Source organism: Manis pentadactyla, chromosome X, assembly GCF_030020395.1.
Source record: "Manis pentadactyla isolate mManPen7 chromosome X, mManPen7.hap1, whole genome shotgun sequence".
Taxonomy (NCBI): domain Eukaryota; kingdom Metazoa; phylum Chordata; class Mammalia; order Pholidota; family Manidae; genus Manis; species Manis pentadactyla.
In genome coordinates this window covers 5,460,429-5,487,763 of record NC_080038.1, presented here as the reverse complement: position 1 = coordinate 5,487,763, position 27,335 = coordinate 5,460,429, and the positions used below count along the sequence as shown (strand labels likewise).

Below are 27,335 nucleotides of genomic sequence, written 5' to 3'. Positions count from 1 at the left end.
GCCTACAAACCAAAACGATGATGGCTGATGGCACTATTAATGTGAACGTTCAGGTCCAAGTAGGGTTTCGGAAGCTCACCCTGTTACAACAAGCAAGGCCACTTTATGTAAACGGGACCTGTGGCCATCGGCCATGCCCCTGCCCTTCTCCTGAGCCAGCTGACGACCTCTGACTCCCCATGGAGCCCACAGAGCCTAGCGGAGAGAAGCACATGCTGGGAGAGGCAAAGCCTCACTAAGCCCTCTCCTCATTGTGGACAGGGTCCTTGGCTCACCAGGGGATGGGAGCCCTACCTGTATGTAGGACTGACACAAAGATGACAGAAATGCCATCCACAAAGGGCTGAGCCAGTGCGTGTCATTCTCCAGGTGCCCCTATACCCAGCAGTTCTCAGCAATCCTGAAGCGTGGGATGACACGCAGCCATGATTTCACAAATGACGTTCAAGTGCACTGCCCCACCCCAATGGCTATTTTGGTGGGAAAGTCAAACGAGTGTAGGAAAGACACTGAACCACTAAGGTAGCGCCCTACACTTCTGTCACCGCACCACACGTGATTGTCTTCTCAGGACAGGCCTTTCAAGAGAATCTCTATCTAGCAGATAGATCTGAAGGGTATGCACTCTGATTAGGGCACTGTCCCCTCATGGGTCAATCTCCCTTGGGTCTATCACGTCTGGACAGCCAGCAGATTAAAACAGCAAGCAGGCCTAAAGGACAGCCCCCCCCCATTGATGAATGGCATGGCTTTTCTCCTAAGACAGACTACACATGTCTATAAATGGCTTTGGGCTCTTCTAGGTCAGGTTCTAGACACTCAGGATGTCAAGTCATTTTTCTTCCCCTTAGTAATTTCAAACCGTATGCATCTAGAGTTCTTTGAGGTTTTTCCCCAGAGTGTGGGAATCTGTGTGTGTTGATGCTCGTGTATGTGATCTGTGTATCTGCTAACTACCTGACTGGACAGATTGTTTAAACCAGCTCTGACTCCCATGGCTGAGAAGGTGGCCGTATGTTTAGATGTTCATTGCTTGAAGGAAAAGCACAAAATAGACGATAGGGATGGTGAACTTGCCAAATTCTTGCCTGATCCAATCCTAACCTGAACGAATCCTGCCAGCAATTCAGCTGACTGTGGATGGATGAGGACCCCTCGCCAGGTTACTGGTAATTGTTCCCTTTCGGTATCTTTCAGCCATTAGCATAGCCATTAGGATATCTTTTAGCCAAGGAAGATTTCATGCCAACACATGAAAACATGTTTTCAAAACCTACAGCATCGGCTGGGCCAACTTGAAACTGGGAGTTCTGGAAGGAGCTCACGGTCTTTTATTGATTCCTTCATATGCCTTGTGTAAATTTTCATTAGAAACTCTTTCCCTTCTTCCTTAAAGGGTCATTACATGAAGCACCAACTTTGACATTCAAAGACTTTGAGACAAGACCTGGCCTGTGGCAGCCCGCAAATCAATGGCTATCAGGACCACCCTCTTCAGACTGGGCAGCTACAAGCCCGTTGGCTTATATTATATAGCACGTGGCACTCTGGGAGGCCTCAGATATGAGCACGAGGTGGCAGCGGGCAGCCCGAGGTCTCGCTGTAGGCACACTGCTGCCTCCCAAGTCTCTGTTGCAACAGGTCCCAGTTCTGCCATAGACCTCCCCCCCACCCCCACCCTTTTGGCCCATTCCATGGGAGAGATGAGCTCTTTTCGTCCTGGGCCTGATGCCGACACCTTCTTTCCCAGGAAAAAACATAACCCCAAGATTCCAGACTTCAACCAATCGGCCATCTACAACTCTCCTGATGGAGTCCCCAGTAACTCAGCCGGCACTTGCTGAGCAGTCTGCCTGAGCTGCCCCACATATAAAAACACATCAGCCCTCCCAGTGTACGGCCTCCCAGCCGCCCGAACCCCCTCACTGCACCCCTGCTTGGGGGCTTCCTTCTCATACCTGTCCTCAGACCTTCTCCTAAGACAAGTGGGTCTCCCGATTGGGCTCTTGGCTCTATGACCACCCAGGGACGCTGTGATCATGACAGCCGAGGTTCCTCTGGGAACATCTGGTGCATGTGGCCTTAGGGGCTTTGCTGCTTCACCACTGAGCAGTGCACCCAGAGCACCTACCCCGTGCTCACTTCCTCCTCTCCCCCATGCACACCTCCCCGAACTACAAGACACAGGACAACTGTAGGTCCTGGAAAAAAGGCAGAAAAGATGGTGCAGCAGCTGCCTTTCTGTCAAATCGAGCAGAAAAGCAGGATTACCAACGCTACAGAGAACTGTGATCTATGCCACTGGCTGCTTATGGTGAAACTGCCCAACATCTGCTTGTTAAACCAAGAATGTCAGGCGGCTGGAGGACTTGGTCATGGAGCAGTGCGCCAGGGGGTGGGGGGGGCGAGGGGGGGGCTGGCAGGAGGCAAGCGTGCGGTGCCTTATCTCAACACTGAGGTGGCTGTAGAAGGTTAGGCAGTGTCCTGGCATCCCGCGCCTCCCAAAGCAAACACCCTAAGGACCAAGGGTACACTGCTTCCCAAATTCACATTATCCTGCAACAAAGCTGTGTTGTAAAGAATGCAGTTCTCTCCATCTAGCATGTGGACAGAATTAAAACTGTCCAAACTGCACATTTCTTCCTAGTTTTATGAGATTAGCTGAAAACATTTCTGATTATTTTCTTATTAAACGACAAATGCAGTCAAAATAAAGCCGATGGTATACAGGGGCCTCTGAAAGTCCGGGGACCAAGGCTCTTTGTTTTCATTTCCCTTTTTCATTCCTTGAACCCAAAACCCATTGCTTCCTAAATTGAAAGTAATTTTCTTCTATACACGGGTCACAATATTTCTTCTGGAAGATGTCTGTTATATTTAAAATCAATCAACGGTGCTTTTTAACCACTAATGAGATAAGCTGACTCTCAACATAATTCTTTGCAAAGATCTTATTTAAAAAAAAAAACATATACAAAAGTAAATTCAAAATGGATCAAAGACCTGAATGTAAGTCATGAAACCATAAAACTCTTAGGAAAAAACAGGCAACTCTCTTGGACATAAACATGAGCAACTTCCTCATGAACATATCTCCCCAGGCAAGGGAAACAAAAGCAAAAATGAACAAATGGGACTATATCAAGCTGAAAAGCTTCTGTACAGCAAGGACACCATCAATAGAACAAAAAGGCATCCCACAGTATGGGAGAATATATTCATAAATGACATATCCAATAAAGGGTTGACATCCAAAATACATAAAGAGCTCACGCACCTCAACAAACAAAAAGCAAATAATCCAATTAGAAAACGGGCAGAGGATCTGAACAACCACTTCTCCAAAGAAGAAATTCAGATGGCCGACACACACATGAAAAGATGCTCCACATCGCTAATCATCAGGGAAATGCAAATTAAAACCACAGTGAGATATCACCTCACACCAGTAAGAATCACCACTGTCCAAAAGACAAACAACAACAAATGTTGGCAATGATGTGGAGAAAGGGGAACCCTCCTGCACAGCTGGTGGGAATGTAAATTAGTTCAACCATTGTGAAAGCAGTAAGGACGTTCCTCAAAAAACTCTAAATAGAAATACCATTTGACCCAGGAATTCCACTCCTAGGAATTTACCCTAAGAATGCAGCAGCCCAGTTTGAAAAAGACAGATGCACCCCTATGTTTATCGCAGCACTATTTACAATAGCCAAGAAATGGAAGCAACCTAAGTGTCCATCAGTAGATGAATGGATAAAGAAGAGGTGGTACATATACATGATGGAATATTATTCAGCCATAAGAAGAAAACAGATCCTACCATTTGCAACAACATGGATGGAGCTAGAGGGTATTATGCTCAGTGAAATAAGCCAGGTGGAGAAAGACAAGTACCAAATGATTTCACTCATCCACGGAGTATAAGAACAAAGAAAAAAATGGAAGGAACAAGACATTAGCAGACTCACAGAACCTGAGTGGACTAACAGTTACCAAAGGGAAAGGGACTGGGGAGGATGGGTGGGAAGGGAGGGACAAGGGGGAAAAGGGGCATTATGATTAGCAGAGCAGGGGCATGGGGAGGGCTGGACAGCACAGAGAAGACAAGTACTGATTCTACAGCATCTTACTACGCTGATGGTCAGTGACTGTAATGGGGTATGTGGGGGGGACTTGATGATGGGGGGAGTCTAGTAAACATAATATTGCTCATGTAACTGTAGATTAATGATACCAAAATAAAATAAATAAAATAAATAAAAACACAGTAATTTTTATGAAAGTCCTTTCCAAGTCCTAAGTGCATGGAAAATATTCACAAAATGCTCGTTCCCTCCGTGTCTTTTCCTGGCACTATTTAAGGCAAGGTCAAGATCCCAGAAATAAACAGCACATGCTCTCTTCTGAAACTGACTTTCTTTGGCAATTCCCTTATCCCTTAATGCTAAACCCTTCCTGTACAAATCAGGTAATCCTTAGACGTTACGGGCCTGGTCTGGGGTCATGCCATGAAGACTTAAAGCTAATACAGCAATAGTGGCACTGGCCCTGACAGCAGTAATTCAGTCCCTACCATGGCCTTGGCCACCCACTATGTAGTCCCTGACCTCATCTCTAATCCTCCCTTCCATGTCCACACAGCTTCAGCCACTGCTCTCTACTGCTTCCCTGACATGCCACAAGGCTCCCAACCCCAGGACCTTTGTAAATAGGACGCGTGATTTGCTGAAGGTCACACAAATGAAGTCCCCTGGATTTTAAACTGGGGTGTTGAATTTAAAGACAATGATGCCCATTCAATTAATCTGACATCGGATCTCATTATAAAAAGATGGCAAGGAGACCTTGGTAGAAAGGCCCAATTTCAAAATAGAAGACATACCCACAAAAGGCTTAACACTATTGCCCCACACACCACAGTCCTGCAGAGAAGCTGAGCACAAATGCTCCCAGACACATGGTGCACAGGGGAGAGATGAACCACTCATGCCCCTCCCATCCCCGCCAAGAGCCTGTGGTCACCAGCCGTGCCGGCTTCCCTACCTTCTTCACTGACAGGTTGTGGTCCAGGTCAGTCCCTGAGTCCTCCTCAGCCTCCTGCTGCTCCCGCAGGTCCTTCATCTTGATCAGCAGCTCCGCCTTGGGGGCCGACGTGCTGTAGTAGGTGGAGCTGGTGGCCAGGGACATGGCTGCCGGTGTGCTTGGCTCCTCTTTCCTGGGTAAAAAGATCAGAGCTTTAATTGGCTGTGACTACACACACAGATGAACCCCTCCATCCCGAAACTTGGGCTGTGACAAGCCAGTGGAGGTACTGATGGAAGGACCCCAGCCAGGGAGGTGAGACAGCAGAAGGGGAGCAGAAAGTGGGCGACAAGCTTAGAAATGAAGAAACCTCACCAAAAGGTACTCACCAAACCTACAGAATGTCATTTCTAACAAGGGGGAAAACTCGAATAAGCTGGGATGTTTAAAAATCTCTGCCTGGGATGAAAGAGCACAGATGTGGTTTTCATCAGGTGCCTGAGGTCCACAAGGACGATGCGTGCCACCATGTGTAAGTGGGGTCAGGAGGCCTCCGATGCACCTTTCTGCCTGCAGCCACATTTGCAACCTCTTGCTGTGGTCTGCCTCACCCATTTGTCCTTCTCAGCTGCACCCCATTGCACTCCAGCCTACTGTCACTTAGTGATGCTGACGGGGTCCACCCATGCCTTTGCAGGCAGATGTTGGAATGAGAGGCTGAAAAGTGCTATTTACAAACAAAGTAAAGCGAATTCATTTGCTCTGCACTCTAACCACCAGCAAAAGGCTACTTTAACAAACACACATACTCTGTTGTCTAAGTGTTCCTTCCTCTTAAGACAGGCTTCTCAACCTCGGCACTAGCAACCTTTGAGGCTGGATTGTTCTCTGTGATGGGGCCATCCTATGCTCTGCAGGGCACTCAGCAGCAGCCCTGGGCGCCACCTGCTAGGTGCCAGGAGACCCCCTCCCAGTTGTGACCACCAAATGTGGACCTGGGTACTGCCAACCTACCCCTGGGGGACACAGTGGGCTGGCTAAAAACCGCCCTTATGAGGAAGGAACCTTCAGGCATCACTGTGGACCACGTAGGGAACTACATGTCTGCCGTCTTTGCCAGGCCTGAGGCCATCATCCCCAGGACGGGGCCCTGAATGCCTCAGCTTCTTATTCGGGGGTGTCGCAGGAAAGCCAAATGTGCTAAGTACAGGGCAACCCTTATGAAAACCTGCCCCAAGAAGCAATCAGGACAGTAGATAAGCATCCATACCCTGGGTCTTTTAAGCCCAAGAGAGGCCGGCAGAAGCCTGCCTGGCTGAGCTCCGGCTGAGGGCGGTGGCTACTCACGTGTCCTCTGCAGCTCTAGGAGAGGGGACTTTGGGGAGCAGCTTCCTCCGCTGCTGAGCCTCTTCCAGGAGGTGCTCATCTTTGGGGAAGATCCCCTCCATCAGATCCATGGTGGTTTTGATCTTCCCCCCGGGGTCCAGGATATCGGCCAGCGACTTATCCTTCCCCACAATTTCCCGGGCCAGCTCCTCTGACTTGAGGTCTTCGGCCAGACTCTCTCTGGCCTTTGCGGAGCCGAGCCTGGGCGGTGAGACCGGGCTGTCCTTGGCGGGGAGCGGGGGCTCGGGCCCGGCGTCCCGGCGGCTGTACAGGCAGAACCGCGAGTAGGCCTGCTCCGGTGCGTTGAGCGACTTGATGGGGTCTCTGTCCAGCCTGCTAGGCAGTGCGGGTGGCTCAGCAGTGCAGGCCAGGCCCTGGCGGCTCTCCTTTTCGGGCTGGCTCTCCGCATGCACGATCTTGATGGGCACCATCTTCACTGTGGTGTTGCTGCCGATCACCCGCTCGATTCTGGAACGAGAAGAGCCATCGGTCTGCTGGAGGTGTACAGTGCACCGGGCAAGGACTCCATCCCAGGGTGGACATCAGACAGTCTCCATACCTCCCTACTAAGGGATGGTGTACCCGGACCAAAACCCACCACCGTCCCCCCAGAAGGGGCCTATCACACATCCCAGGGCGAGGAGAGGAGGTCCAGAAGTTCCCTGCTACCCCAAACTCGCTCGCCTGACCCTCGGCATCCAGGTGCCTTTCCGCTTGCAGAGCCACCCGCATGCCTGCAGCAGCAGCCTGGGGGTGGGCTGACTGATAAAAACAGATGTTAGACCATGTCCTTATGTCAAGGACAGAGCAGACCTCCACACGCCGCGCAGTACCACTTTGCAGTGTAGGGAAGCTGGCCACAGAATCAAGGCCAGTGTCTCTGGGCAGGGCTGGGGCACGCCCGTGGGGGCTGCAGGGGAGCTTCTGTAAATGGTGGCTATGTTCTCAGCGCACGCTGAGTGCCACCCTGGCCCCAGTCTGAAGCTTCCTCAGATGCCTGTGCACACAGGGTGTCACCCTCCACCTGCCACCCACACCCCACACTTCAAGCCACCCTTCCCATGGCTTTTCATACCAATGAGATAAGGATCTGGCACCAAACCTGGGACACAACTGCCTACGTGTTATTTTAGGTGACTCCCTAAGGACATCTTTTTTTAAAAAAAGTCTCTGGGTGAAAGTTGTACAGGGGGGCTGGGGCTCCCACACAGAAGAACGAACCAGCCTGGTCAGTGTGATGGGACTTGGTCCAGGACAATCTGAATACTGGCTGGGGCCCTGGGCTACACCAAGCTGGACACCCAGTGGCCCTGTGGACAAGGGTGCCCAGAATAAAAATCTGTCTCAAGTATATCAAAAGGACATTGGAGAAAGAGTGCCACCTGCTGGTGTCAAAAGGGAAGGAATCGCCAAGTCCAAATAGTACAATCAAAACTCCCAACTTGTTTTTCTCCCTAGTAGGCCTACGTCTCCATCTGTGAGGTGACCCTAATGGGCCTAATATTATGTAGCACAAGGGACGCTCAGTGCTTTGAATTAAACACTTTTTGCCCTTTAACTGGTGGCTTGGAACACAAGATGGCTCCTTCCCTGTTCCTACCTAAATGGACAGTGTATAGGCTAACATGAAATCATTTTGTATTTATTTCTCTCCAGTAGAAACCAGTGTTTGACCTACAGATATTCATGCGCAGTTCCCAGAATGTCTTCTCCGTGCATAAATCCAAAAGCTCTGTAGAATATACTGTTAGGCAGGAAAATAGATATGAGCAGGGCAGAAAGAGAAAAAGCCCAGGCAAGTCCACTAAAAAGACCCAGAGTTAATCAATTAAAGCTCAAAAAGCCAGGAGCAATTTGAATATTCCCCAGATAAAGGAGGGTGCCTCAGCATAGCCCACGTCTTTACTGTGTTAATCATGCAGGCCCAGCTTATTTTTTACCTTTACCTATATGCTGTTTTTTTTCTCCTTCTGGCCCTTATCAAGTAGTTTGCAACCTAGGCAATTAATTTAGCATGCAGGCCCAGCCGTAAACAACATAGTAAAAGGCAGGAAGGATTCCATCTTGAAGACTATATATATTTTTTTGTATCATTAACCTACAATTACATGAAGAATATTATGTTTACTAGGCTGTCCCCTTCACCAAGTCCCCCCCACAAACCCCATTACAGTCACTGTTCATCAGCGTAGTAAGATGCTGTAGAATCACTACTTGTCTTCTCTGTGTTGTACGGCCCTCCCTGTGCCCCACCCGCCACGTTATACATGCTATGAAGATTGTATTTTAATATCCAGGAAGTTAAGAAGTTAAGATTCTTAATTTACTCTTTAGCAAACAGACAATAACTCAGCCCACCTTGGGGGCTAGGCAGGCAGTCTGTTTGATACGCTCTGAGCCAAGACTCCTGAGAAATCAGAGCAGGAAGTTCCTTGCGTTAAGTTAATTCTAAGTATTCAAAGACCACTTAACAGGTCTGCACGCCCAGGCCTTAGTCACATTCCTGAAGAATCCTTAAAAGTGGGAACCCCCAACCTTCTGGGGCACTCCTCTCTCTGAGGTTGCCCACACTTTGAGTGTGTAACCTTTTAATCTTAAACTTTCTCTCTTCAACCTTTGAGGGCACCTCTCCTCACTGAGGTTGCCTGCTGTACTTTTTCTCTTATTAAGTAACCTTAAATAAAACTTTTACCCTGCTTCTGCCCTTCAATTCTTTGTCACAGCAGAGACAAGGGCCGAGGAGATCACACAACGCTCCCCCAACGATACCACCCCAATACACTAAACTTCAGGAGAAGCTCCAGCATCTTATCCAAGCAGAAAAAAAAGCACACGAGACCCTCTCCAGTCCTTTGCATGCTCAGAAACCCTGATCGCCTACTGCTGGCTTCAGTCGGCTGGTACTTGGGTCTTCTGCCTGGCAGGGCTGGCGCACACCCACTGGTGCCTGGAGAAATGACTGACAGGGAAGGAAGACGGAAAAAACAAATAGAGGGGACCAAATCCTCCACAGGTTGACACAGCTTTCCCAAGTGTCTCTTCCTGGTCTTGCTAAACACAAATGGTTCCTCCTCTTGAAAAGCATCCAGACTTCCCCATTAACAAACTTTGCTGAACTTTTACATCACAATACACAAAACACAGTGGATTAGGCAGACCTTACCTACCAGATCTCATCAATTCCTACCCAAAAGGCAGGACCCAAGGGACCGAGGAGGTGTGCCAAGCCCTGGCCTACCTCTCATGGCATGGCTCCCTCCAGGTAAGGCACCTGAGGGCTGGCAGAGCCCAGCCCCCAGCATGGAACAGTCCAACCAGCTCTGCTCACACTCCCGCTGCCCAGGAAGCCCTTCAGCCCGCATGCCCTTCAGGGCCTGATAAACCACACAAGCTACGGAGGAGGGTCTCAAACACAGAACTTCAACCTGACGGTGGCGATACTGTCCAAACAGCCCCAAATGGTCCTGGCTCTCCAGGTCCTACATGCCCAAACAGGAACAGGCCTCCAGGAAAACTGACACCACCTATGGGAAGGAACACATCTCTGTCACTGCCAGAGACTCAGGTTGCTGTTGGCCATTCTGTAGGAAAAACAAAGCTACCTCAGAGGTTTAAATGTGTCCTAGCCTTAGGACAGGAGTTGACATGTTCTTGTTTGGAATGACTGGGCACCCCAAAAGGCCCCTCATGGTGGGGAGGTCACACTTTTCCTCTGCACCCCTGCTGCAGGCTAGCACCTGGCACACAGGGCTGCTAGGGACTGCCTACCATACTCGGGACGTGAGGCACATGGACATGCAGTGGCTTTGCACCCTGGCCAGCCCCTAAGCAGCCAGAGTGTGGCTCCGAGAGCCAAATGGCAAGAGGGGGACAAGGAAGCTAGTCAGCAGACATCAGGGCAAGAGGACCATCTCTGAGCAGTGCCCAATGACAGGCAGGTTTGGAGGCCCCGTGCTGGGCACATTCTACTTGGTAACCTGTTGGTAGCAGGTTGTGGGTACAGAGCTAGGCTGGGACTCTCACTGAGCACTGGTCTTGTCTGTCTCATCTGCCATCGGGATTCCATGCTGTCATACCAGGACTGACTGATACCACACGCCCTGGGGGACACTAATTCAGTACATCATAAGCAACTTTCTTGGCAGCAACCTATGTAGGTGGCATGGCCACTATCTGACTACTGCGCTCCCAGGAAAGAGAGAGAGCACCGATTGGAATTTAGGCCCTCTATGGGGGCTTACACGGCGGGGGACAGACATGGTTCAGAGACAACCCTTGCTGTCCCAAGTGATGGGCTGAATGAAAACACTGAACAATGTGGACACCTGAAGAGGGGCCCCCTTAGCATCGTCAGTAAGAACTGTCACTGGTTTTTAGAATCCCTCTCAAACTCACAGAAAAGACAGAGAAATCAACCAACACTGGCTACAGGCAAGAAAAAAATGAAAACTACCACCCACCTCCTAGAGCCATAGGTCATAAGCACCATGCAAGCACACGCCGCTTTCTCCACGGAGCCCGCTGTGCTCAGACTAGCCCAAGAATGGAGGGCCCGCGTGCTTGCGACAGTACCATATACATGGCCCACCACACAGACCGCGGGACTGCTTTTCCCTCCTTTCAGAACATACAAGTGGTCCCGAATGAAAGGGCAGTTCTGTGATATCTGCATTGTGAATGACACAAGCCCAGGCCTGGCCCGCAGATGAAGCTGTGGTGGCGATGCTCCAGAGCATCAGTAATGTCCTCTCTCGACTGAGTTAATCTGGAAGGAAAAAAAGTTTGAACCTCTAGGAAGGGAGGTTCAACAGAATTTTCTGTGATGGAAGATGAACAGCCACGGTCTGCTGTGCCATCCACAGTGGCTGTCACTAGCCACATGTGGAGCAACCGAGCAATGGATTTGTTCTGATTTTCATATTTATACACCCGCATGAGACTGGTGGCTATTACACTAGATAATGCTGACATTTGGGGCCAGGTAATTCCTTGATGCAGGGCCATCCTGTGCACTGTGGGGTGCTGAGCAGCAGAGCTGGTCTGTACCCCCAGCTACCAAGGCAACACCCTCTCCAGCTGAGACACCCCAAACTGACATGGCTAAAATTCCCCTGGGTGCCCCAATTGCCCTCTCCCAGGTTGAGAACCACCGCTCTAGACAATGAGATGGAAATTCTCCACTTCTCTCATTCCTCACTCCTTCAAAAGCACTCGGGGAAAAGGGAGAAACAGTAACCAGCCAGCACTCTTGACTGGCCAGTTCCTGCCCAGAGACATTTATCCACACCTGAATGGGTGCAACAGACAAGGCCATGCGGAATTCTGGTAACAGCGCTGTGCAAAGTGATTGGTTTTACTTCTGCTTTCATAAAACGCATATGCCAGCTTAGCTTTCTCACACAGAGAGACCTAGGAAGGAAGTATGAAAGTGCTGGCCGTTATGATTTCACCTGAACGTCTCATGCTTCAGTAAGATCTGATTCCAATTACGGATAGGAGGTGCTCAGGGAAAGCCCAGCCCTGGCGTGCAGGTGCCTGTGGCTAATGCAGATATAAATGCTGGGCTTGAAGAGGACGGGGGACGGTCTTCCTTCTCCTTCCCATCCCCCTGGCTCCCTGGGGGACAGGACAGCTTCCCCAACAGGTTAAAAATACAACTGACCCCTGGAGCTGTGGGTTCCTACAGAGTCAGTCCCCAGGACAACTCAAAATGTAACATGTGGAGCTGAAGCAAGGAGCCAGTCGTAATCCACCCAGGAAAGATGCCCCAAGGCCTCCACAGCCGGAAGGGAGCTCACGAAAGGGAAAATGCATAAGGCCACCATCCAGGGCGGTACCTTGTGGGGCTGTCATCCTGGATGAGGAGGGGAGGTTTGTCCGTCAGCTTCTGGGGGGCAAACTGAGGAGAAGGGGAGCGAGAGGTCTCCATCGCGGATGTCTGCAGGGGCTGGAACTTGGAAGGAAGTCGGGTTTCCCGCTTAGGACAGGTCGCCGGCTCATCTACATGGTGCCCGTTGGGCTCGGCCGCAGCCTCCGGACCGTCCGCGGGCTGGATGCCGCTGGGCTCCGCCGAGGCACAGGGGCTGAGGGAGAGGGACAGTCGGTCCGCACACCCCTGCAGGGTCCCAGACGCCAGTGCAGGGAGGGGCCTGCTGGGGGCACCCGGGTGCGTGACCGCAGGTACAGGGCCAGCCGGGCCCCAGCACTGCCCTGGCTCCCGCGTAGGAGGCGGCAGCCTGCGGGGAGCTGGCCTCTTGCTGAGCAGCGTGGGGCTCCCGGGCCGTGGGTCCTGCCCCCGGGTGTTCAGGGCCAAAGGGGTGCTCGGTGCCTGTGGTCCCGGGCTGGGCAGCCTCCGCAGCTCAGCAGGTGCCTTGTCCTCAGAGTATCTGTAATCGCGAGGTAAGGTCCCCGCTCGGCCCCGGCCCTCTGGGGGCACCTCTGGAGCTTGCTGGGCCTGAGGCAGCTCAGAGACCTGGGACAGGTTCCATGGGTCCCACTGTGCTCCTGGTCGGTCTTCTCGACAGTGGGCATCTGCCTGTCTAGAGGAAGAATGAACAAAAATGAGCAAATGGTTCCAATTAATATCTTCACCCCAAACGGGTTGACCCAGATCTCGATCTCCTGAAATCATCTTAATGAATTAAATCCACATACATTTTCCCCTACCTGTCCCCACCACAATTCCTATCAAAGGTATCAAATCCAAACACACAATGGATGACATCTGGCTACATGCTGGCATGTCACAACAATAGGACATGAAGATATACATGCACAGACACACACAAAACTGCATTTTGAGGCAAAAGACAAAATTTATAAACTCTCTGAAAAACAATGAAAACTCATCTATGGCTATACTCAGAAATGTTTACTCCAGATTGCAACAATATTTTTATGTGGCTTACTTCTGGAAATTGCCTTGTGGAAAAGGATAGAACTTTCTAAGATGGAGCACAAATCACTTTATTAATAAAACCTTGAAAATCAGTAGTGTATTATTACCAATGGCAAAAACATACTTTCTTTTGGAAGCTGCAGTCACGCACAGATCTTTCCATCCTCTTCTGTTTTATTAGTTCTATTTCTACCTTTCTGTTACACATACTATACATGCATTTATATGCATATACACGCACACAAACATCCCTGCAAAACAAATATGCACATGCATGCTTCACACGCACGTCTGCTGTGGCACAGCCAGAGCACACGGGCTAACAACTGTCAAACTTGCAGCCTATCAGCCCGCCTTGCCTCTGACAATACACTGCTTCTTCTCACCGAGTAAAGAAAGGGAGCCTCGGACCAACTCTTCCATTTGTGGAAGAGCTGATTCCTGCTGGGCAGACCACCTCTGAGTTAAGGGGGACTAACACGGCAGCAAACGGAGACCACCTCCTCATGGTACTTGTGCTCTATACCCAACAAGCCAGACAGCAGACCCTCCCTGACACCTGCACCGCAGCCTCATTCTAGCACTGCTGGGGCCCAGGAGAGGCCTGGCCACTTGGGACACGATTGCAGTTGGGTATCACAGACCTACGGGCCACTGGGCACTGTGAGGACAGCGCCCTGTGCGAGTCCCTCTGCTACGTCCTCAGATGATCCTCTCCAGGTGCAATGAATGCTCCACAGTACCCAGACCATGCCCGATTCCCTCTGCTTCCCCTTGTCAGCCAGCTGGGCCTCACTCCCTGCCCTGTACCACCCCAGCACAGAGAGAGCAGACCCCTCCCCAAAGCAGAAGCTGCAGGTTCTCAGCACCTACGCGAGGACAGACAGCTCAAGCCCCACTGGGACCCTGACAGAGGGCAGGTTTGTTCTCTGCTTCAGGGAGGCGTCCGCACAGAGAACAAGCTGTAACAAAACAGCCAAGGGTGAGAGCTGAAGGAAACATTAACCCAGCTCAAGGAAGTTGGATTTTAAAAAATGTATTAGATACATTCTAAGAAAAACTAAAGCATAAAACTTGAACACAGCAATGGATGGCTTAGAGAAACACAGTCAAGCAGGTGTCTGGTTACAAAATACAGAAGGACACTTAAACACTGTCAAATTGACCACACATGCTGAGAAGTGTAACTCCTGGCTCACGTGTTCCGTCACAAACTAAGCCTTTTGGCCTGCAGGAAGGAACGAATGCCTGGTGTCCCTTCCACTGAAGCCTCTCCTGAGAGTAAAACCTAACTCACAACAATTCATGAAGGCCTCCCCAATATTCATTTCAAACACTTGAGATACACTGGAACTTTTTTTCTATTAAAACTCCTGAAATCTAGCACCGACAGACCCACGCACAAGTGCCACATTCCTGTTATTTAATAAATATTCACCACCTCACAGAAATGGAGAATTGGCTATAATTTATATGCTAAAATCTAAGTGCCTTTGGCCACCTGGAATCAGATTTTAATATATTAACTTGAAAGGAGCTGTATGGCTGAGACCCAGCCAGACACAGACAGGAACTCATCTGTGGGGTCGGGGGTGGGGGGTGCCCTGAGGAGATAATGACTCAGGCCAAAGGCACCCCCAGGTCTTTCGCGTCTTCCTAGTGGGGCATCCTTTGCAGGACCGGGGGAGCAGCCTGATCTCCAGGCAAGTCGTGTGTGCTGTGTGATCCCTTCTAGAACCACAGCTGGCCGTCCTCCATCCCAACATCTAACTTTAGTCAGCTTTACATTTGCACAGCAATTGGTGGTAAGAATTCAGGAAATCACAGAAAAGGGGCCCCAAAATGGGAATCTCTGATTCTGCTGGAGTCATATGTAATCTAATAGGTTTCAACTGACCACTTTGTGGATAAAGTGGATCATGTGTTCATGTTTATGTGTATTGTGCATGTTGTATGTGTATCTGTGTGTATGTATTCCTTTTTTGTATTTTCAAGGATAAAGTCAACGGTGATAGAAAAATCCAGCAAGAAAATAAGGAGACTGAAGGACTTTACCAGCCAGAGCAATGGAGCACCTCCTGCAGGTGCTCATGGGTACATATACATTAGAGCAGTGAGGTCCCCGTGCAAGGGAAACCAGAAGGCAGCCGCCGTCCCGAGTCACAGCACGTGAAGGTTAGATTGCTCATGCTCACGCGGGACGCAGTGACAACAGGTTCCACGGAGCAGGGAGGATGTGCTGGCTCTCAGCAGCTGAGGCTCCTGGAGACCTGCAGCCCCCCCGCCCCCACCAGGGCTGGAGCCCAGTGGTCCTCCTGCTTTCATTCGACTGGCCACTTGGAAGGAAGTGGGGAATGCAAGGTGGGCAATAGGATTGCAAAACAAAACAAATCTAATCCAAAGAGGAAAGGCCACGCTACAGGCTGCTCAGTTGCACAGACATCCTGTAATAGGATAGAACCCTGATAAAAAAAAAATACACACACACACACACGTATACACACGTGTGTACACAAATATATAACATATGTATGAAGTATGATACATATTAAATGTCATATATAACAAATATGTGATATATAACAATGTTAATATACATCATATATATGTCAAATGCTCTCGAAATCCCATCAACCCTGCTCTTATTCCAATCCACATTTTGATCTTGGCAGAGACAGCCAGCCCCGTGTCTCACTGAGGTTTCCACGTCTGAGAGGTGGAGGCTTATTTCTAGATCCCACCTGTTCTGTTCATGTCGAGCCCTGTGACGTCCCTGGGCTCATTTCTGGCTCACCTTTCTGCCTGCTGCCTCCACATCTTTGGCACAGCTGGCTCCTTAGCACACAGGCCCTCGGCTCTGCCGGCACTGCTGCCTCCCACCTCCAGGCCGCCCCTGGCCCACAGGACTGGTCTCTCTGCAGCCCCTGTATTGTTCCCTGTCTCCGCACTCTCATGGCTGGGCTGGGCGCCTCTGCGGAGGGCCGGGAGCCGGCTATCTTCTGGGCCTTGCAGGCAAATACCATGGGCACTACATCATGGTCTCCCCTGCACGTCCATCAGACATACAATGCCAATTTTGATCACAGTGTAGAATGGTAAGGGAAGCTGTGGGGGTTTTGTTTTGTGTTGGTTTTGGAGATGCAGGTAGTTAGGTTTTCCATGAAATCATTGTTCACAGGAACTTTCCCCACACAACTAAACATTTTTGGACTTCTCTGTAATCACTGGTTCACTGCTGCTTTGTAAATGAGGTTAATAATTATCTTCATCAGGGAAGAGAAGAAAATTTCTGCCTCTTTTGGATGACGTAAGCAACACACACTACAGGATCCTCCTTTCCTTCCCAACTCCCCATGGAGCTGGTGACTGCACTCTGAAGGTATGAAGAGAATGTTAAGGGAGAGAACAGGAGAGACTTCATTTACACCAGGGAGGGTCTGCTGAGGCATTAAAGCTCTGATTTTATAACCCTCCCGGTCCCCTTTTGGCTGCTAGTGGGAGCAGTGGTCTCTTGTGCCCATCTTTGTGTGAACCAGAGTGGAGATCCACTAACCGTCATTTCACGTCATTACAATTAGAAGGAAATCAGATCTGAGTCACTGTGGTAATTATTTCATTACAGCAGATGCTTCACTTTAACTTGTAGTAATTTTAGGAGCATGTACGTTGTGTAACTTTTACTAGGTGTGCTCTACTGTTGATAAAAACTGAAGAACTACAAATGTTAGGGCACAGGTAATAAGTAACATGAATTTGGCTTCATCTTAATTCTCTGTCCCCTATACCAACACACTCTTCTCCTGAGCTAGTTATATATATTTTTTAAATGTATGACTGAATGCCTAGAAATCTAGCTACGGACGAAGTGGTTTTCACAGCACAGCACGTCCTTGGCCCTTTCTTCCCCTCACCCCACCACAGTGTCATCAAGCACCGGTCACATGCCATCAGGTCACCGACTTGCGGGTCACAAGCCTGTCCGAGTACACTGCCGCTGCCCCTGCTCCACGGCCATCGGCACCACCCTGCTTGGAACCCTTGCAAGCGACCCAGAGTTCTTGTCTGCAAGCATGGCCAAGTTTGTGCTAAAATTATTTAAAACTGCAAATCAAACCAGACCGCAATTACAGTGGACAAACACCGCATTTCAACAAAGTAGAGAGTGAATCCCTTTACAGCCTTTGCACATTCACTCTTCTGAAGGCAAAGCCATGGTGTGGTGGCTTGCCCAGTGTTAAGAAGTGTTCCGTGTGAGGGGTGACCCACAGTGGGCACTTCTAACCTTCCTCTCTCCTCAGTTACTGAGTCACAAACATGCACACATTTTAGTCACAATCAGCATGAGAAAGAGACACGCATAATCCTCCCCCCAACCAGTCTCCCCCCCCACCCCCGCCCCGCTCCCCGGAGCCACCCGCCACCCCTCAGGCACCCTCGTTCCTCTACCACGCGTCAGGTCAGGCCCTTCCCAGTCACGCACGCCTCTCGGCTCCCACATCTCCACTTTGATTCGCACTCTTCAGAATCCACCCCAATGACACCATTCCTGTTCTTTAAGATCCAAATGAAGTGCAACCTTTTCCATGAAGCCTTTCCTGGGCCTGTTGACAAAGCTAAGTCTTTCTTCTTCTGAACCTCCACAAGGACTTCACATAAGTCCCCAGATTGCACTGAATTCATCTGTGTTATTTTTGTTTCATGTTGCTCCCCCTGGCCGGACTGATGGCACCCATTCTGTCTGGTCTACCCCTGTGTTTCAGGGCCTAACAGCACCTGGCACACAGCAGCTTTAGGCAAAAGCTCCATGATAAACAGCAAGGAAGGGAGGAGGGGATGGGAAGGGAGTGGGGATGGGAAGGGAAGAGGGGGAAGGGGAGAGGGGGAAGGGGAGAGGGGGATGGGAAGGGGGGGACGGGAAGGGAGGGGGTATAGGAAGGGGGAGGGGGTATGGGAAGGGAGGAGGGGGACAGGGAGGAGGGGGATGGGAAGGGGGTATGGGAAGGGAGGGGGGATGGGAAGGGGGGTATGGGAAGGGAGGAGGGGGACAAGGAGGGGGTGGGAAGGGGTGAGGGGGGACGGGAAGGGAGGGGGGATGGGAAGGGGGGTATGGGAAGGGAGGAGGGGGACAGGGAGGGGGTGGGAAGGGGTGAGGGGGGACGGGAAGGGAGGGGGGATGGAAAGGGGGAGAGGGGAAGGGAGGAGGGGGGCAGGAAGGGGGGGCAGGAAGGCAAGGCCTGCAGGTTCTCTTGGGCCTTCTGACTGCCTGCATCACAGCCATTTACACTGCCATTATGGATTGAATGTTTGTCCAACTCCCAGCCCCCACCAAAAAAAACCTGTGTGAAATCCTAACCCCCAATGAATCCAAAACTGTTACGGCTGAGGAGGACCTTAGAACCCATTTTTTTAGAACACATTTTATCCAAATTCCTTTTTTAACGACAAAGAAAAGGAGGGTCTGAAAGGTTATGCAGCCTGCAAGTCATCCCCACGCAGGCTTGGGACACATGTCCCCAAGTCGCTTAGCCTGGCTGGGGTTCCAGGCATTGCACCCCCCTGGGAGCCCACACTGGCACCCCTTCTCTGCATTGTCAGCACACTGGACTTGGGGTGGGAAAGTCAGTGAGAGGACAGGTTTCACTTTGTGACCAGTCGACATTCAGGCTGTACTTCCCTGTAAGACCTTTCAACATCAGAGGCGGTACGAACTAGCAGGAGCCCTCCAGGTGAAAAGCCAGCCATGTCACATGCAAGGGTTCTCCATGAACAGGCCATGCCAATCCCATTTCTTAGGTCCCAGTGTGCGACCTGTAGAATCAACATACCTGTATTTAAGGCCCAAGATACAGATGTGAAAAGGTTTTGTGAATTTTAAGGTATTTACACAAATGATTCTAGAAGTATTTTTTAAAGGACAAAAAAATGACCTTAGGATCTATTTAGATATCCAGGGATGTGTCCAAGCCTCCCAGCAATGACGACCATCTAACCTGCTGGAGAAAGAGCCAGTTAGGAAACATGCTTCTGTCCAGCAACCAGGGAAAGACAAGTTGATCTGGAAGACACAAGACACCAGCTCACGTCTACTTCCCCACTTTGATCTTCTTGAATGCCAATGCAATCAAGAGGTAAAGAACTAAAGGTTCTGAGAGTAAAGCAGATGCCACCGAAAAGCCATAGGAAATACTAGCTTCCTTATATTCTGCTAAAACCCAAAGGTGCACCATGTACCTTGGGGAAGCAGCCAGTCCATGCAAAAAAGCATCAGTCAGCATACATCTGTAGGGGCACCCGTCACCCCAGCTAGGCAAGAGAAGCCTAATGTGACCTCAATGGTTAACAGCAACATGTATGGTTATTTCAAGCACTCTTCATAAAAAAACTGCTTCTGTGTTTTGTTCATGTATTTGTGTTTTGTTCATGTGTTTCATGATGAAAATACCCATGTACATGTTTTTTCTTAAGGAAAAAGGGATATTTTTTCTTATGTGTGTGTCAGAGAGACAGACATAGATCAGAGAAGAGAGGAAGAAAGTGTAAAATGTTTTCTCCACTATGCATAACAAAAACAAGCACAGAGATGTCCTTCTACCACATATGGAATACTTTTCTGCAATGTAATCACCAAAAATATTTATAGAATAAGCCCTCAGAGATTCTGCTTTGCAAGGAAAATAAATATGCCAACCGCTCATCAGATCAGTGCCAAATCTTCAGATATTTTACGTGACATGTGAAAATACAGAAGGGTGTTCAGACAACATGTCAGGCAGCAGGCTATTTAATTAAAAATGCTGCCAGGTAGATTTCTGAAAACCCTTCCTCAAACCCCTTTTCCTTTTTACCTTTCTACCTAATAACAGGGCCACTACACATGCATTTCACATGACTCCTATCCACGTGAGTCAGTCAATGCAGACCCAAATTGTGTGCATGTGTGTGCATGCACACACACATTATGCAGCAACTTCCTTGAGAAAATGGCAGCCTCCCTGCGTGTGTGTGCGCGCACACACACACATACAAGCACCCTTCACTTAAGCAAAGGCACATCAATCATGTAGAAATGTGGCCACACTTAATAATGTTTCCTTTATCACAACATAAAAAGCAAAAAATCCCACAGCCCTCGTACAGCAAAACCCACACATAAAGATACGCCTCTAACCTGTCAATCATACCACAGAGAGCAAAATCCAAGAATCAAACACTGCTCAGATCCACACTGATTCCCTTTTCTCCATTTAGGTTTTTCATTCCAATTATAGCAGGCTATATGTAAACTTACCCACAGAGTGTTTTTCCATGACTAAACACACACACCTGATTTCCTGCCCCCCCCCCCCTAACTTTTCAATGTGGCTGACTCACCATTTCTTCTCAGTATCCACAGTCCACGTCTCGGTCATGAAAATGTTCATTTCTTACAGCTACAGACACAGCAAAGGCAAGGCAAGAAGACAAGATGGGGCTTCATGCAATGCTGTCCTCCAGCCAGCCTCCCCCCACCCCGCTGTGACCCTCTGCAGGGAAGAAAGGCGGCAGGACTGTAGATCTCCGGAGGAACATGCTCCTGCATACCAAGGCTGCCAGTCACACCAGTGCTCCCCGGCTTGCAGAAGTGAGAGGCACTGCCTTCCAGTTTCAATGCACTTTTAACTAACTGGGAAAAACAAAGCTGCAGAAACTGCAGGTATCTACATGCACACCACCAGGACGGGCACAAACCCGCCGCACACAGATGTGCACAAACGCAGAGCCCCTGCTTGGAATCTGCACCCTAATTTGCAGTATTTCTCCCCTTCCAGCAGAACAATAAGCAAGGAGAATTTTGCAGAGCTCCCCAGATGTCATCCAGCGCAATGAGCTTGCACCCTGCTCTTAACGACAGAACAAAAGAGCCATCTGCCCATACAAACGCCAGCCAAAAGCAAAGGCATGAGGAGACCATGCATGTCTCCTCCTCTCTGTGCTGGAGGAGATGCCCTCAGAACACACACAGAGGGCTCTTACCCAGCTCTCTGCCTGCTGCCCTCGGTGTGGTGGCAGCTGCCAACACAGGCCGCGTGCTCCTTCAGGGACCTGCAGCCCCGCTCTGCCGCAGCCCCCGTGTCACGCTGCCTACAGCGCGGAGGCGTCTAGCCACGCTCTCCACAGCTGGCCTGTCTGTGCCTGCTGCCTCCTGACAGGCAAGCTCACGCAGGCTCCGCCAACTCTGACTCCTGGGACTCCAGGCTCCCTGGTTCTTCATGTTGCTTCACCAGCGATGCCTGACCTCAGGGGGAATGTTCCCAGGGCTTTTATGCTTAGCCCCAAAAGGCTCATGTGTCTTCCTCTTTATATTTTACAGAGGGGAGGAACACAGAAAAGCTTAACTACACAAATTTTGTGCAGCTTCACCCATTTAACTATGCTAGGTATCAGACATGGCACACATAGGGTACGTGATACAAGGTTCAAGTCCCCAGCCATATTAAGCCAGATGGCACAATGAAGGGGAAAACCAACCCACAGCTCATTTTACGTCTACCTGTAATCTTGGGTTTATGACACACTCACCAGGAGCAACCACCCAACACCAAACAAAGCGTTTGCCGAAGTTCTAGGATGTGTGAGGCATCTGGTTGATTGCAGAGTCCCATGCTGACCCTGCCTGACCCTGCCTGCAGTCGCAAAATGATCTCCATTTCATGTCCCTGCGCCCCACCACCCCGTGGATGCACCCATGTGTTGCAGCCCCTTCCCGCATGGGCGCCCCCGCCCTCTTCTCTCTCATGCTCACCTCACCCACCCTTCGCCTTACTTACTTGTGTCTCTGAGGCCCGTTTTCAGTCTACTGTGGCTTCACATCTGAGAGAACGTGTCATCTGTTCCACCCTGCAAGGCCACTCCCATGCCACTGTGGCTGCAGCTCCCACAGGGGAGGAACTAAGCCACTGTCTGCAGCTCACGGATGAGGTGTGCTTTTGCTCTGACATGGGCTAATCACGCGGGTTTCGTTAAGACACCTAACTTCACTCATGATCGGTAAGAAAGGCAACTAAACCGGGATGGAGGACACCATGCTAGGTCCCATTAGGAGACACAGGAGCCAGGACCTGATGGCTCAGGAATCTGTTCGAGTCGCCATATAACCACCTCAACCAGACAATGTGCCAGAGAGCCGACAAGAATTAAAGGGCTCTTTTAGTTGAACCGCCCACGCTTTGCCAGTCCAACAGTGTTAGTGAAGGAGCCCTGAAATCGGCGGGCCATCGGAGCGGGTTCTGCCCAGGCCCTCTCAGCTCCAACGCGCAGCAAACGGCCCTAAGACACAGCACAGAAGGCAGCATGGCTGGAAGAACCCAGGAGATGATGTGTGTTGGTGTGCTCTGGCTTTTAGGAGAAAGCTCTGAAGACAGCAGTCAGCTTTGGAAAGAGAGAAGCAAGAGGGCACAGAGCAGAGGGAGTGAGCTGTGGAAGGCTCTCCACCCTCAAGGAGGGCACCCTGCTTGTTCTAACAAAAGCCAAGTCAGCCACTGGCTGCCAAGGTGCCCACGTTCTTCAGAATCTGACCAGAGAGAGGAGCCGCCTTTCAAATGTGCTGCCCGCAGAGGATTGCTCCCTGCCCAGGGCCTGAGTTCAGTCCGGGCCCCTGCTTCCTCCTTCGCTCTCGGTGCCTTTCCTGCAGCTCCCACGGCCCCTCCTCTGCCTGCACTCTCTCCCTCCACGCGGGTGCTCTGTGGACCTCTCCCCAGCCCCCAACCCTGTAACCCTCCAGCTCCTGCCTTAAAGTGTTTCCTTCCAAATAATGTGAAGCCCCAAGACCAAACGAGCAAGTAAACAAGCCTGCGGTCGCCCATCCTGACTCGGCGTTTCCTAAAGCCACATGGGTATAAATATGTGGAGAAAATTTAGTTATAAACATGTGAAAAGACACCCTCAGGCCCCGGGCACAGTGTTTTCCCAGGCTGCAGCTTCTCGTTTCTGGGATGATGGAGGTATGTTTGCAAGGACTCTGTGCACAGACACAACTGCTCTGTGCTGGGCACTGCCTGCCGGGTGCAGGGCGCAGCTCAGAAGCGCTTCCACGCTGGCCTTTGGCCTTGTTCTCCGAGCCTGGGCTTCCTAACTACCCAGCAGAGCAATTCAGAATGGACACCCTCAATTGTCCCTAACATAATTGAAGGCCAGGAAAAGCAATCATCTTGCCTAAAGCAACAAATGAGGGGTAAGGTTTGGATGGCAAATCTCTTACTTTGAAAATCTACTTGTAAGAAACTTGTTGAGTAAATGAAAATAATCAGTCTTTGCATTAACCTCTGTACACCAAGTCACCTTGCAGAAGACGTACAGGAAAGTGACCCTCTTCGTGCTTAAGCTTCTTGATGAATTTTGTATTAAAGTGCATTTTCCCTAAAGAGTTCAATTTCATACAGATTCAATTTTGTGGCTCTCCTTCTCCCCACTCTTCTCCCATCTGTCCTGACAAAACACAAGGCTGCAGGGCAGCACCAGCCTCCTGGCAGCAGCAACTCCAGGTTGGAGTGGAAACGGCTGGAAGGCGGCAGTGAAGATGGAATCTGCCGGCGCCCATGGCTGCCACATTCCACCCCATTCCACCCCACAGAGCACCTTTTGGCCTCTGCCTCCGGAGCCTCCTGGAACGCAATCCTCAATGAGGACTCTCAAATTTGAGGAGCAGTGACCAACCATGGGACAGCAACGTAGCTCTTTTACCAGGTTTAAGCTCCAGCACTGGAAAACCAGTCCACGTGGCCAAAGTTACTGAGACATTTATGTCTTGATTCTAAATGCAAGGCCATCACAGCAAGACAAGGAAAGCCCATTCAACTTAATGCTGTGTAAACTAAAATCTTATGTTTCAGCACACAGAATGTGCCAATAGGGAGTCATCATTCATCACAGTCAAGGACTGACTCAAGGAATGTTAGTCTGGTACCCATCGTCCATCTACCCATCCATCCTTCCTTCCATCCACCCGCCCATGCACACATCCACACACCCATCTGCTTATCCACTCACCCACCTGACAACCGGTCCGCCCATCTGTCAGTCACTATGCTCATACAGAGTCCCCTTCCCAAGCTCAGCAGGACCATCCAGCTGCCGTTTGCTAGGCAGATGTCCTAAGAAGGTTTCTGACATCCCAGAGACAGCGTTAGAAGCATCAAGACCCTGAGGGAGAAATGAGTTTGGCTTGTTCAAGGGACAGAAAAGCAGCAATGGGTCTTGGCTTAGGGAGGGGAAGGGAGAGGGACAAAGGACACCTCGGAGAAGGGAGGGCCTATAGAAACTTGCAGGGCATAGTAAAGAGTTCATATTTATTCCAAGTGCAATGAGAAGCCATTGACTATGTGGAGGATGGGGACAACTCTAATCTCACTGACTTCCCAAGACCAGCTCACAGAAGCTAGGGAAGAAAGGACCACGGGGGCTGGCCATGGAGGCACATGGGGCAGTGAGGAGACAGCCACAGTGGTCCGGGCCGGTGAGGACAGCCTGGACAGAGACAGGGACACCACCAACCCTTGACAGCCTGGAGGCACAGCTCATCAGCTAACGGTGTGCTGCAGTGGGGTGGTGGGCTCGAGAGGGGCAGCGGGCAAGGGGGCTTTGGCCTAGCAGCCAAGTGAAAGGACGAGCTGTGGCGCAGGGCAGTGCCTCAGCCAGGAGGGCACGGGAAGAACAAAACGAGCTCAGGAGTTCCATCGCCCTGGCCTCAGAGAGGCGCTCCTGTCGGCCTTCTGTGCAGGGACACCCTCAGGCAGCGGGGAGTGCGGGAGAACCAGGCAAGGGCCTAGATGCACCCGCCAGGCGCGCACTGGAGCCACATGCTTTCTGCATGGTGCACAGGCCACGCTCTGGAGGACGCTTTTTCAGGGTGGAGATATCGGACAGAAGTCATGTGCGGCTGGAAGGCTCAGCCACATGCCAAGGAGACCTCCAGAGAGGTTTCTCCTAATTCCCTCTTCACCAGCTGCAGGCCAAGATGGGGCTCCCTTCTCCCTGTATCTTAAGTGCTTCCACATCAGGTATGACCTTATCAGCTCACTGATGGAGTGTATCCACGAGAGTGTCCACCCAGCAAGCAGAATGGTTACTAAAAAGGTATAAAGGAGAAATGGTCATTTCTCCCAGTGTTATGGACTAATTGTATCCCCCAAAGTCCACATGCTGAAGTCACAGAGAGGCCTCAGGAGATATTAGCTCTGCTCACACCTCAATCTTGGGCTTCTGGCCTCCAAAGTGTGAGAAAATACATTTCTACTGATGCCACCCTATCCCTGCTAGTTTGTTATGCAGCCTGAGCTAGCTGTTACACCCAGCTTTCCCAGAACCCAACGTCCACGAGGGATAGTGTTTGCAAGGCAGCAGACTCCTGTTCATGACGACTGAGCTTGGACAACTGGTGCAAGACCCCTGAAAATTCTGGGAGCTGAAGGATAAGACAGAGCAGGTAAAAGGGGGCTGCTCACAACAGCAAAAGCTGGAGGTAAGCAGACACTGCTGATTTGTACCAGGGTCGGGTTATGTTAGCTCAAACACCATCCATCTTCCCCATGACCCAAGAAGCCACCTCACCCTCTTTCCTGCATGGTTCTGAAGCACCAGGTAACTTTTGACTTACCTGTGTCAGCCATCACCCCAATTCTAAGTATGAGTGTCTCTCCTTCCCTTCTACACTGTGAGGTCCTTTGGGGGCAGAATCTCTGTCCTACTTGTTTTCATGTATTACAGTATCTTGAACCTCACAAAAGTATTCCCAATTTGATTTGAATGAAAAACCAACAAAAAATTCTTATCTTACTGCTCTTCTGTTATCTCAACAGAACACAATGCAACATTTTCCCCTGCCATGCACCAGTTATCAGAGTAGAAATTTATATTCTTTACACAGACATATTTACATTGCTTTTCACTCATAGAGAAGACATCTTCAAATCTTTACTCATGAAAAACAAAATCTATAAGGCAAAGGGAAGCCCTCTGCCTTAATTCTAATTTCTTTCTCAAATTTAATGTCTCCAGCTTACTGTCTTGCAGTACCTCAGAAAGCATTCTCTGAAAAAGAGCTGAAATGGCTTTTCAGGATTCTATTCTAGAATTTCACTGTCTTGCCTCTCTTTAAAAAGTGCACACAATTCAAAGATTGCTGGGTTTGTAACTCAAAAGCAGAAAATTTCGAGACCTTCTCTGCTAGAAGACATAGCCTTGATAAATGAAGCATATGCCCACCCCCCTTCTCTTGACCCTTTCCCTATTGATCGTGCCATTTACAAAAGACATACATACAGGATGTACATCATAGCCATGTATTAGGACTCCCTTCATAGCAGGCAAGCTTAACTCCAGCCACCACCATGAACACTGCAGTTTAACGTAAACGCTCCTGGCATGCGTGCAGAGGCAAAGCAGGAGACCACATGTTGGGCTGCACTGACTGCCCTGGCCTGCCTTGCACTGCAGCAGGGCCTGGAAGCGGTCTCCAGAAAAAGATTACAGCTGGCGCTCGCACGTGACCTCAGAATCCATAGTAATAAAGCTGTAATTGTGCTGCTCAGACACTGCTGAATTCTGTAGGCATGTTTTGATCAGCCCTGCTTTCTTACCCAGGGCTTCTTGGTCTCAGCTATGCTGTTAAGTAACTGCTGTGACTTCTACATGGCATACACAAAATACCAGTCTTCCTCCCTCAGAGCCACATAAATATTTGATACTCCTGGAAAAGGCTAACAGCACTCAGGTTAAAGCCAAACGAAATAAAACTGATTATGTAAGGCTCTCAAACGCAGATATTTAAATCAGTTACTTTTTTGCAACAGAACCCTAAAATCTGAAGTGAGTGTTTAATTTGAATATGGCACCAGTCACTAGAGATTCTCAAGGCAACAACAATATCTGTAGTCAGATTTTTTTCCCCTCCATCAGCCCTTAGGAAATAAGGTTATACCACAGCTCCTAAAGAGATCTACACCCCGACCCCCACGTGCAAGACAACACAATGTATTTAACCTAAATTCCA

General features: G+C 50.0%; 1 protein-coding gene across 5 annotated transcripts in view; it reads right to left on the bottom strand.

Moving 5' to 3' along the window:
• Nucleotides 1-27,335, bottom strand: part of SHROOM2 (shroom family member 2) — a 112,793-nt gene that overhangs the window by 6,628 nt on the left and 78,830 nt on the right. For 3 of the 5 annotated variants that reach the window (XM_036913012.2, XM_036913011.2, XM_036913013.2), the window contains exons 6-8: nucleotides 12,249-12,950; nucleotides 6,373-6,879; nucleotides 5,047-5,218 (exon numbers count right to left, since the gene is read on the bottom strand). In XM_036913012.2, coding sequence (XP_036768907.2) covers nucleotides 5,047-5,218; nucleotides 6,373-6,879; nucleotides 12,249-12,950 — 1,381 coding nt within the window. Of the gene's footprint in view, nucleotides 1-5,046; nucleotides 5,219-6,372; nucleotides 6,880-12,248; nucleotides 12,951-16,103; nucleotides 16,380-21,322; nucleotides 21,430-27,335 lie in introns of those variants that run through there. The other 2 variants (XM_036913014.2, XM_057495197.1) reach the window with 2 other exon arrangements.